The 12,403-nt window shown below is 36.1% G+C and overlaps 2 protein-coding genes across 2 annotated transcripts; one reads left to right on the top strand and one right to left on the bottom strand.

The window, feature by feature from the left end:
- The first annotated feature begins 689 nt into the window (after window positions 1-689).
- LOC141591847 (nuclear transport factor 2-like) lies at window positions 690-8,246 on the top strand. The gene is made up of 9 exons (XM_074412334.1): window positions 690-1,018; window positions 1,135-1,269; window positions 2,578-2,887; window positions 4,489-4,781; window positions 5,423-5,612; window positions 6,086-6,207; window positions 6,308-6,373; window positions 7,168-7,249; window positions 7,754-8,246. Exons 1-9 carry the CDS (start codon window positions 989-991, stop codon window positions 7,888-7,890), a joined length of 1,365 nt encoding a protein of 454 aa, XP_074268435.1. The 5' UTR covers window positions 690-988; the 3' UTR covers window positions 7,891-8,246.
- A 787-nt stretch (window positions 8,247-9,033) lies between these two features.
- LOC141591846 (putative inactive receptor kinase At1g27190) lies at window positions 9,034-11,659 on the bottom strand. Its single transcript, XM_074412333.1, has one exon. It carries the CDS (start codon window positions 11,484-11,486, stop codon window positions 9,651-9,653), a length of 1,836 nt encoding a protein of 611 aa, XP_074268434.1. The 5' UTR covers window positions 11,487-11,659; the 3' UTR covers window positions 9,034-9,650.
- Window positions 11,660-12,403: the final 744 nt, after the last annotated feature.

Below are 12,403 nucleotides of genomic sequence, written 5' to 3'. Positions count from 1 at the left end.
GCGACCATTCAATTTCAAAATTATCTCAATACAAAAGTGAAAATATATTCACGTGGGATCTTGTTTGATTCGGCTTTACGATTATGAGTGTATTAAAAATATCAAACTTTTATAATTTTTGCAAATACGTAGCTAACGATATTTACCGCGTAAAATACGCATTAACAAACATAACATAAAAAAGCAAAGTGGCAGAGGGGGAGTTGAAGCATTAAGTGGATCATACATCCGATGTACTACCACCAATTTTTAGTTTCTGAGCATTATAATAAAGTTTTTGAGTTTTGTTTTAAAAATTATGAGTTTTACTATAAAGTTTCTGAGTTCATTCACTAAAACATTAAGCTAAAAAAGTTTACAATAAAACTCAAAAACATTACATACAAACTCAGTTAAATTTGGGTTTTGACGGAAAAAAAATTAAAATGTAACTTATAAACTTTAATAAGCTCAGAAAAAATACACATATGCTCAAAAACAAATAAAGTTTGAGGTAATAAGCTCAGAAAAAACACAGATATGCTCAAAAACAAATCAAATATGAGGTAGTACATCCGATGTATGTTCCTTTTTCTCGAAGGGAGGAAGTCGATCATAAAGTGTGTTTAATGAAAATGAAGGTTTTAGGAGTACTTGAACAACTTGACCACCTCTCAATATATAAACCTCAGAAAAAGAATACCGAAAGAGGCCACCATAGCACTCTCTCATAGCACTATAGCTGACAACAACATTTACATACACAAAGACCTCTCTCACTTCCTTCAGATCTAAACTCTTTCATCTCCTTCTCTCCATTTCTTTCAATTTTTCCCTTTTATTTTCAACTCTTTTACTTTCCTTCAAATAAAAATAAAAATAATTATTATCCTGATATATATTTTTTTTTTGGATATTCATCCAAAATTATTAAAAGGGTTTTTAGATCAAGTAGATTAGATTTCTGGGTCTTGACTGGTTTAGGGTTTTGCTTTACTTGTCATCATCAATGGCGGCTTCTAATGTCTCTGCTTTCGAGGTAATCTTTCTTTTAATATTTTATTATTATTTGTGAGGCATATTTTAATTAAAGGTAAACAAATGATGAGACGGCGGCATATAATTTTAAATTTTTCTGCATTGCTCTGTTTATAGGTTGGTTCGTTCTTTATCAATCAATATTATCAAGTGCTGAGTGAGTCACCAGAGTATTCTCATCGATTTTACAATGAATCAAGCACCATGACTCGAGTTGATGGGGATGTTACCCAGACTGTTTCTACTATGCTGGTAACTTTTTTGTTAATTTTGTGTTTTTTATTGATTTTTTTTTATGAAAGATTTGAACTATATTTTAATAGTTGATTGATAGATGAAAAAGTTTGAAACTTTGTGTTTGTAGAACAAAAACATAATGATTTATGGATTAGTTGTTTGGTTGAAATGGGGTTTTGGATTTCTATTTACTATGATTAGTGCTAATAATAGGTTTTGACACTTTTGAGTGATAGAGTCATAGAGGTAGTAGCGGCGAGCAAAGTTCGGAATCAATTCATTAAAAGAATGGTGAAAGATTTGAACTTCATGTCAGTAGGGGATCGATAGTGGAAAAAAGTTCGGAATCAATTCATTAAAGGAATGGTGAAAGATTTGAACTTCATGTTAGTAGGGGATAGATAGTGCTAATAATAGGTTTTGACACTTTTGGTGATGTTTTATGGATTAGTTGTTTGGTTCAAGTGGGGGTTTGGATTTCTTTTTACTCTGATTAGTACTAATAATTAGGTTTTGACTGATAGAAGTAGTAGCGGCGAGCATGTTTTGGAATCAATTCATTGATGGAATGGTGTTTTATGGTCTAATGAGGATATAGTCATATAGATATATAGTTATAAAGGGTTCTTATTTGTGAAGAAGTGGAATTATTGGCTTGATTATGAACGATACCTTTCGGATAACTACTTTGTTTACTGGGCGATTGGCTTTAGCTGCGAGTTTGAGAACTTAAAAAGTTAGCACATCATGTGCCCACGGGAAGGATGTGCTCTTCCTCGAGAAAGTATGGGGAGTATATCCGGAAGATCTTTGTAAAGCTGTTTACTGGTGGCCCCATTAGAGCACAATTGAGGGGGAAGTCCTCACAAAGTCACAATTACCGCGGATAAGAACATTCCTCCTATCGATTTATCAGCCTCCGAACTTTTGATGAGGGTAGAATTATCTATGTTGTTTGAGCTGCTTCTTGTGCTTATGGGCCTAGGCGCCCTTCTGGTTCTTGCTATGTTTATTTATGCCTCCATTCCCTTACCCAAATTCTCAAATAATACAGTAATGTATATAAATGCCTAAATGGGCATATCTCACAGTTTTGATATGTATTATCATCTCTGAAGTCTGAAGAGAGTAACTGCTTTCCTTAACTCGCACATTACAACTTAACTTTTTACTATGAATCGATTGCTTATATTCATTTGTCAGTAATTCATGCGTTTTTCCCTTTTGTCCATGAAGTGTTGTTATACCAATGTTTTTCTTTGGGAATAATTCTTTGTATCTTTTTGCTTTGACCTAAGCTGTATTTAACTAATAATTTGTCAGGAAATCCATACCCTTCTTACTTCTCTCAATGTTAGTAAAGTTGAAGTCACGCGGCTGGATGTTCAAAACTCATGGAATGGTGGCATTCTTCTTATTGTGTCTGGCATCGTGAGGTCAAGGAACTTCTATGGAAAAAGGAAGTTCACACAGGTCTTCTTCTTAGCTCCTCAGGATAACGGGTACTTTGTCATGAATGATGTTCTTCAGTTTCAAGATGGGGATGTCATTAACCAGCATCCAGTACCTGAATTACCTGACATTCCGGTTGACTCAGAAGTGCATGCAACTAATTCGCATCTAGAGCAGACAGGTATTGATGAAATCGGTTATTCTTTAAAATTGTTTGTTGATTTGTAAGAGCGATCTTTTTATTCCGCTGGCATTCTACGGCCGCAGGGCCAGTGCAACCACTTGTTAGTGTAGAAATTTCACTTCTGTATATGGTCCTTATGTTTATATTTTATCTACTAGTTCAGATCCCATGCAATTGCATGTTTTTTTTAAGAGGGAATATGTAACTGAAACATTAAAATAATATCATATATATGTTGAACGCTAAAACATATTATTAGTAGTATATAAGATAAGATGAAAAGAGAGAAGTACACACTTTTTCATTCATATAGCGATCAATTCTTTTAATCAAACACTTAGAGTGTTAGGCTCAAAACACTATTTAGATAAAACAGTTACGATTTTTGTTTTTATACTTTTCTATTTTTCAAAGCTTGATTTATATTTAGAATTGTAACATTTATAATTTATTTATTAAGATTTTTTTCTATCGACAAAACTTATTTAAATAGTTACTATTTAATGTTTTTTATTTAATTTTTAAAATTTATTTGTTTCTTTTCGGATTTATTACACCTTTTTGCCAACAACTTTCTTATATATTAATACTTGTTCACTTTTAAGGTATTCCGGACCCTTAAGTTTATTTTGGTTTTCAAAATCGTTTTAATCTTTATTCTCGATTTAAATTCTAAGTTTTTATAAAAGAAATCCGGACTTCGATTTTAAAACCTATAAGTTTACTTGGCTTTCGTATTGTGTTTCATTCCCCTTTTGTTTTTCACTTTTTCTTTTCTGTTTTTCGCATTTTTGAGGTGTGCGTTCACCCAGAGGGGACGGTTCTAAAGGATGATTCATGTCAGCCGACCCCAAATCATTTTGTGATTAAGGCTTTGATGTTGTTGTTGTTGTCGTCAAAACTTATTTTAAGTATATATCTTGATCTTGATTTATATAGATTGTCACGTGCCAAAGTAAAATAAGCTAAGGGTGCCATGCCACCAATATTATTTGTGTGTGTGTGTGTGTCTAAGGTTATCATATGTATTAATTTTCCTTTGTTTCCTTGTTAAAATAGAGAAAATTGTAATAATTCTAAATCAATTTGTTTCCTTATTAAAGTTATGACTTATGAGTGGTTTTGGAGGGAAACCTTTGGATAGACTTATTCTTTTAGTATATTGGGGATGAAAGTGCAAGGTACCATATTCCTTTTATATTTTATCTATGAAAGTGCTAGAATTACTGCCTATGTTTTCGTACTAATTTGAAGCACCCTTAGTTTCAGTTAGCAATTCTGTAGCCCATAAGGTACACTAGCATGGGAGTCATTTACTCATTTGATGTATTTTGTAAATTGCGTGCAGTGTTCTTGTTCAGGATTAACTAGATTTTGATATAAACTTCTATCATAGTCATTTTTACTTGTTATTGCAAATGACATTTTAGATCATGTTTTGATGATTTCCAGTTAGTCGTAGGACTAGTGGTTGAGAGTGAGACTGCGGTTCTGTAGAGTGTAGACGATCAAATCCCCTTCCAGCTCTGTGGCCTCCACCCACACAATTTTAATTTCTTTTTTTCTGAAATGTTGGGCTTATGTATTTACCGTTGCAGTTCCAAATTATGAATATGAGGAGGAGACCAGGGAATATGTGAACTCACTGCATATTGAAGATGATAGTCCCATTGACAAATATAGCCTTCCTGATGAACAGCAGCATGAAGAGTTTCAGCCAGAAACAGTTGTCGAAGAAGCTCCAATGGAAGAGCCATATACCTATGAGAGTGCTGTTAACCATGTAGAAGACCCTGTCCTTGCACCTGCTCCTCTGCCGGCTCCTGAACCTGCACATGAGTCTGCTGTGGAACCCGCTGGAGAACGTGCAAAGTTGTCATATGCATCCATTGTATGCTTCTTCTATTTGCTATTCAATTTTGTTTTTGATGTTTGAGCCACACATTTATTAATGCCATCCTTAGTTTAAAAAAGCACGGCGAAATATCGTATGCATTTGTTGCATGATTTGTCCTTTTATGTTTCTGTTCCAGTTTGTTTTGATGTGTGTCATGCACTCATAATTGCCATTCTTTAACAATGGCATAACGAGTGTGCTCAAACTCAAGGCTCCATATGTTTTTTTTCTTCTTTTATATCTCCTTACTTTCCCCCAATTATACCTAGAATTTGTTTTTTGAACATATTAACCCTCTTTTGGGGTTTTTTGAACATACCTAGAGTTTGAAATATCCCTTTTTTCATTCGTCTTCTTTTATTACACCCTTCCCTTTGGCCCATTGTACCCGGCTTTTTTTTTTTTTTTACATGTTAACCCTACTTAAAATCCCCAAAAGGTGTAATTGCTCAAAAATTCACATTGTAATACAAGTTTGTTTGCAAAAACACTGTCTTGTATGCACGATAAGACGCATGCGCCTTTTAAACTGAGTTACCACCACATCCCCACCTTGCATTAGTTGCTACTTGTACATCATGATTTTTCGTTGTATGACCATGATTTGATAATTTTCTCAATCCTAAATGTTTCAGTTGCAAGCGTCAAAGGGACAATCTTCACAATCATCTGTTCCCCGTCAAACTGCCGTAAGACAAAGCATGCCTCCTCCACCCGCAATGGAACAGACTGTACAAGCGGGTGCTCAGCAACTAAACCCATCAGCGTCATCATTTGTACCCGACGCATCTGGTCCTGGGGCAGATGACGGGTTGGCTCAAGAAGGTGTGTAAACTTGTAGTTTTATATTCTACCTCCCACAGCCCAATTGATTTGCCTTTTTTCCCCTTTATTTCTGAAGAATCACCCTCGTCAATCAAGCAGCGTCTTTTTGGCTGTTCCTTACTTCTGAAGGTATTTGTTTTCCAGGCAGTAATTTGGATATCCTGTTACATAAACGGGGTTTGGTAAAAACTATTCCTTAATTTTGGAACTTATTGTACTAAAGCGTTTGATCATGAGGGGGGTTGCTATTGAATTATTACGATTCTACGTATCTTGTATGACATAATGATGTGAAGGTTTCTTTGATCCTCTTCCATCAGTTATACAGTATGTAAATCATGAGCTTAAATTTTGTGTGTATCATAGATTGGCAGTTGCAATTGGAGTTTGGATATTTGTGTACGTCTTTTTGTAATGTATTTTGGCTGGATAGTTTCTTCCCTAATTTTCATTTTTCTACTTGCGCAATTTAGAGGAGCTGGCATCTGTCTATGTGAGGAACTTGCCCTCAAATGTTACAAATGCTGATCTTGAGAGGGAATTCAAGAATTTTGGCAAAATCAAACCTAATGGAGTATTTATCAGGAATAAAAAGGTATGTTCAGACTTCAAACTTCAAGCTATTTCATATTGCGGAGCTTATTAATTTATTCTTTCTAGAAAGCTGATTATTCTACTCTGGATGTGACTTGCAGGAAATTGGTATTTGCTTTGCCTTTGTTGAGTATGAAGATATGTCTGGTGTTCATACTGCAATTCAGGTACACTACTGTTTTTTCTAAATGCTGTGTTCTTCAAATTTTATCAGAATGTATTCGGTCTGCGTGTCTTATGAGTTGTGTAACTCTGTAACTACCATTTATATTAATTACATTAATTCATACGAGGTTTTCCTTCATAAATAGAGTAAGGTATATGAGTATATATTTCTCTTAAAAAAAGTATGGACATGGATGAACAATCAGTTCACTAGTAGAAGTACAACAATAGAAACATTACCCTAATCCCTTAAAAGGGCATGCTGAGGTAGGGGTGTCCGGTGGGGTCGACAGTCCCTTCAAAGCTATGACAGGATGTATCCAGAGTGGTTGTCTTACACTTTTATCTATGTTCCATGTGGTAGAAGTGCCAAGCATAGAGGCTGATGTGTAATGAAAGTTGTGTCGCGAATTACAGTTAGTCACTACTTCAGTTCACTACTAAGACTCGGTTACTAAAATTTTGGAAGTGGCATTGAAATGTTTTGTTACCTCTTCAAATAATGTTAACCTTCACTATCAGCTTATTGTCTTTATACACCGTTGTAACAGCGTGCTAACTTTTAATGCAAACTGCAAATGCTCCCACCAACTCATTACCCTATTTGGACAATGGGTGTTGGATATGTGTACATTGTAGAATGTAGATTAATGGTGAATCAAGTTGATCAACTGTATTTCTTATAGCAAGAATTTTTCCTTAGTTGGAATAAATAAATGCTGGTAGTTGTTTTGATTTTCAGAAACATTACTATTTTGTTTTATAAGCCTAACCATTTTGAATTCAACTATTGTAGGCTTCACCAATAGAACTGTTGGGTAGGCAAGTCTACATTGAGGGGAGGAGAGCAAGCAGCAATAGTATTGCTCGAGGTGGAGGTATGCGCTCTTATATATTGTTGCTAAGGTTGTGTTGTACGGTTGTATCTTGTATGTGGGCCTGAGCGAAGTTTTACTTTGAATCTTGACTAATTTATCCTCTGGTTGAGTTTAAATTCAAATCTAAGTAATTGAGCCAGATATGCAGTCATATGATTCACTTCTAATTTGTAGGCCAGTTCATTTATCAGACTTGGATGCTTTCAATAATAGAATTTGGGCTGTTCGTAAGGGTGGTTTTATGCAGTGATATGATTAGCCGATTGCTTACTCTTAAGATGAATTATATACACCTTTGCGCGGTTGGTCTTGTGCTAAACGTATGACCTAAGTTGCTGGTTCCCTGTTACATTACTTTATTTCACATAGCCATAGGGCACGGTAGGTATTAAGCTCAAGCTCCAGTGAGGCCCTAGCCAAAACGCTTCACTTGAGCTTAAATGCCTTTCGATACTTGTGCACCTCATTGCTCATGATTGATACCCTTTTGTCTGTCTTGTACAGCCGTAGCAAGAGGCAGAGGTCGAGGTAGAGGCACTTACCAAAATGAAGCCCCAAGGGGGCGTGGCGGTGTTAGGACTTCAGGAAGCGCCTTTGATTCTGTAAGAGGCAACGGCTTCCAGCAACGTTCCTACCAATAAAACCCTTGGAAGAATTTAATCTTCTGGGTGAAAGGGTAGCGGTGTAACTCCCCTTTGGCTGGAAAAAAGAAGCAGCATAAATTAGTTAATTTTTTTCCCTTTTTGACGAGGATATATGCTACCTTTGTCCCCATATCTTTCTCATCTTATGGGGAATGTCTTTTTGATTAATTTTTCTTACAAAGTTTGGTTATTTTGACCGTCTTGTCTTGGATTCATGGCATCTGAATTTTGTGTAGTTTCTAATGTGATGTTCTTTGAGTTTGATTTGGAAACATAAAATCGGCTTTGCCTGTAACTTCAAGGGGTGTGAGATTAACTTTGAAACGAATGAACACTGATGATTTTCGGAGACATGGCAAAAGATTTGTATACCAATTCAATTATGCTTGTCAGATTTAAATAAATCAAGGAATTACACCAGAAGACGGCAAGCTATATGTTTGTTAGTTCTGAGGCATCGTCCGTTGTCTCATCTACGATACTTAACCTGTTTTAACTTTTAAGTCTGAGATGGACATTGTCGTCTTAAACAAGAATTTTGTTCTTGTTGAAGTTGAAATTAAAGTACCGATGAGTTGTTCTCAGTTAAAATTATAATGGGTTAAAAAACACTTCTCTTGGATAGATGGAGGACAAATTTTTTTTCGAGTCTCGAGAATTTTGTCTGGTCTATTTTACTAGCTCCGTTTTATGTCTATGATGGATATACTCGTTTTAAACAAGAATTTCGTCACAAAGGGACCTCTTTCAAAGGATAATTCATGGATTCAATGCACCTTTATTTCCTCCGTGAGACAATGCAAAAACATGTGCACAATTCCTCCCCAAAGTTGGTCAATTGATTGCCAACTTAGTTATCAATTTCTTCGATTTGAATTTTCTACTCCCTAATATATACCGCAAAGGCGCAAAGGAATAAACACACGTAATAACAAGAGCACCCATAAAAGGAGGGAAAAGAAAGCTTGAATAATTCACAGCGAAAATATCGCCGAGAATTTGGATTGAAGGACTTTTTTAACATAAGACAACCAAAAACTAAGAGTCGGGATTGACTGCAGTTAGAAAGACGACTAAAATTTTTGCAACTGCAGGAGAATTGGAAGTCGGGCAGCTTGTACAATGAGATTTCCTGTCCCGGGAAAAAATAATTCAACCCAAAATAATTACAATCAGAAGCAAAGAACCAACTTAGATGTTGATGAAAAAATATGATGCATGCTAATCTAAAAAAAAAATGTGAAACCACAAGCAATGAGCTGCGGAAAGTACATTTACATTGATGAAAACCTCCAAGGTAAAAAAAAAAAAAAAATACTCTTTGCAAGCGAATGCAGTTTACGATGACTTTCCATTATACAGGTGTAGCGGAATTCAACATGACACAAATTCTTCATATCACCTTGCGTACCTGTGTTAGACACACTACACACGACAGACAAACATGGTTATGACACTTGAACACGTCATTTTAAAAGCAAGAACAATGGGTTTAGGTTAAAGAGCGGGTCCAACACTTGACCACATACGGAGTATTTTCAAAGAGAGAAGTCTAACACTAGAGCAAGCGAGGTAACAATACCAGTATTTGACGGAGTTTGAGTAAAATTGAATGCACATCGGGGAAAGGATGCTAAATAAAATGGCACCTTCCAATTTTCAACAACATGAGTGAATCTCAGTCCGTAGGCTGATATGGCAGCAGACAAAGTAGAGGTGGTTAAAAACAAACTTCAGCAGGCGACGTTGCCTAAAGACTATACTGGCTGATCCATGTCATGTCTTCCAAAAACCAACGGAAATTCAGCGTATTGCTCTGAGTAACGGTCCTCAGACATGTTATTCAGTGACTCATACACTTGGTACATTGAATATCGGTCCTTGGGTCGAGAAACTGTACATTTAGATGCAATTGTAAACACCTGAAGAATTTCATCATCATGTCCTTTCCCACATATATCTTCATCAATGGCTTCAAGTAATCGGCCAGAGCTCGACAATTTATTCACCCAATCGACCAAGTTTCCCTTAAATCCTTCCTCGGCAAGTGCCACTTCTAACGGTTTTTGTCCCGTCAGCAATTCTAAAAGAACCACACCAAAAGCATAAACATCCCCTTTTAGTGATGCCGTGAAGGTGCTAGAATACTCTGGTGCTATATATCCGAATTCTCCCAATTCGCCATTGACAAAGCTACTCTCATTACTAGATTCTGAAGACGACAGAAGCCTTGCTAGCCCAAAGTCGATTATCCTAGCATCCAAGTCATCATCTAGAAGAATTACATTTGAGCTTATGTTTTGGTGCAAATACGACAATTCCCCTCCATGATGAAGCCAAGCAAGACCTCTTGCGGCACCTAACCCAATTCTAAACCTCGTAGGCCAATCCAAAAACATCGTCTTCCCATGTATCACAGAATGCAAAGTTCCATTAGACATATGCTTATAAATCAATAACTTCTCATCCTCCACGATACAATATCCCAACAATGGAACCAAATTTGGATGCCTAAGCTTTCCCAACTTGTTCATCTCCGTCCTAAACGGCTTCTCGCTAAGCTTACAAGCACTAAGCCGCTTTATAGCCAATGTCGACCCATCAGGCAACATGGCTCCATAAGTTATTCCCATTCTAGTCGAGATCATCACATTATCCCGACTAAAACTATTAGTAGCAATCAACAAATCAGCCACCCTAACCTTCACAAGAGGCTTTTGAAACAAAGATACCTGTGACAGCTTATAAGCTGCCAACCTATCAACCCAAGTACCATCAGTAGTTCTTCCAAGACCATAACCTTCCTTCCTCCTCCTCCCCGCCCTCGAAAAATACCACCACCATAACACAAACCCTAACCCTAACGAGGCGGCCGCGCCAAACACACCAGCAGCTATTATAATTGCCAAATTCTTCTTACTCAATCCATTACACTTAGACCCAACTGGCTTCCCACATAACCCATCATTTCCATCAAAGCCAGACTCATCAAAATGTGCCAAAAATTCAGGAATTTGACCAGAAAGATGATTATCAGCAACAGAAAACACAGTAAGTCTGTTCAAATTTGACAGTTGAGCAGGAATTAAACCAGATAATTGATTATTAGACAAAACCAACTTGTTCAAATACTGACAGTTACCAAGATCAGGAGGTATTTCACCAGATAATTGATTATCAGACAAATCTAAAGTAACCAAAAAAGGGAGCCAAGAACAAATATTAACAGGAATTGAACCCATGAAATCATTACCAGAAAGATCAAGTGTCTGAATGCTAGAACAAAACTGCAGAGAATCTGGGATTTTCCCAGAAAGCTGAAAATCTGTAAGTTGCAGACTAATAAGCTTATTTTCCCTGTTATTCCAACAGGATGCACCAGCAAAAGTGCAGATAAAACCAACATCAGAAGAATTGGAAAAAGTCCAAGAATTGAGCTTTAAATTTGGGTCTTTTAAGGAGTTTTTAACACCTTCAAGACACTTTACATCATCTTCAGTAACAGCAGTTGAAAGAGGAAAAATGATGAACAAAAGAAGAAGAAGAAACATGATGGGTACATCTAAAAATTGCTTCTTTTTCTTCTTCATCATTGTAAAAATGTATGTATGTACAAATTAGATGTTGAATTTGGAGGTCAATGTTTTAGCATGTTGAAGAATGTTGTTATTAAGTTTACTATAAGATAGAGTAGTTAATTGCAACTATCTCTTCAAAATTTGATGGTTTGGAATTTATTAAGAATGAAGGAAGAGGAGAGGGGTGTGTCTGACTGTCTGACTATCTGTCTGTCTATTAGTTGGACTGAGCTTTTGAGTTTTGACTTTGTGGGGTGAATCACAAATCACAAATTCTCATTGAAGACATGACATATCCGTCACAAGCTGAAGACGGATACCATTTTATCTCACAATGTACCCACTTTTTCTCTCTCTGTAACACTATTCATGTGGTCCCCTTTCTCCACTAACCCATTTTGTTACCATTTTATCTCACAAAATATCCGTCACAAATGATAACCCGTCACAAGGGAGACCAATTGATCACAAATTTGGTGTTTTGTGTAGGGAGAGTAAATTGCGAATGGGGATAGATGAGCAAAGGTAGATTTGTTTGTTTATTGGTTGTTTTATTTACTTATGCGGAGTTTTGGACTAAATTTTAGCTCATTTCAATTCAGTTTAGCTTTATTTAATTCAGTTTATCTAATCTCTTTACAAATCTAATATCTTCACAAATTAACTTTTAATTCAGTTGGATTCCATTCAGTTTAGTTCAACTCTTCTTAGTCGAAAAGAATAGGGCCTTATGCCTTTTTATTACTGGGTACTCGATAAATTGTACTACCTCCATTCAACTCCACTCTACCTATTTCATTTTTTAACACTATTCACGAGTGAGTATTCAGTTTCAATTTTCTCTCGATACGTAAGTGAAAATATATTCATGTGGGATCTTGTTTGATTCGTCTTTACGAGTACGTTAAAAATATCTAACTTTTATATTTTTT

The sequence above is a fragment of the Silene latifolia genome, chromosome 7, assembly GCF_048544455.1.
Source record: "Silene latifolia isolate original U9 population chromosome 7, ASM4854445v1, whole genome shotgun sequence".
Classification (NCBI taxonomy): Eukaryota; Viridiplantae; Streptophyta; class Magnoliopsida; order Caryophyllales; family Caryophyllaceae; genus Silene; species Silene latifolia.
The sequence above is the reverse complement of the archived record's forward strand: the minus strand, read 5'-3'. Positions and strand labels throughout refer to the sequence as shown.

Coding starts and splice junctions, on each gene's coding strand:
- LOC141591847 (XM_074412334.1), top strand. CDS start 989: ATGGCGGCTTCTAATGTCTCTGCTTTCGAG. Junction 6,208..6,307: donor TATTTATCAGGAATAAAAAG/GTATGTTCAGAC, acceptor TGTGACTTGCAG/GAAATTGGTATTTGCTTTGC. Junction 6,374..7,167: donor GTGTTCATACTGCAATTCAG/GTACACTACTGT, acceptor CAACTATTGTAG/GCTTCACCAATAGAACTGTT.
- LOC141591846 (XM_074412333.1), bottom strand. CDS start 11,486: ATGATGAAGAAGAAAAAGAAGCAATTTTTAGATGTACCCATCATGTTT.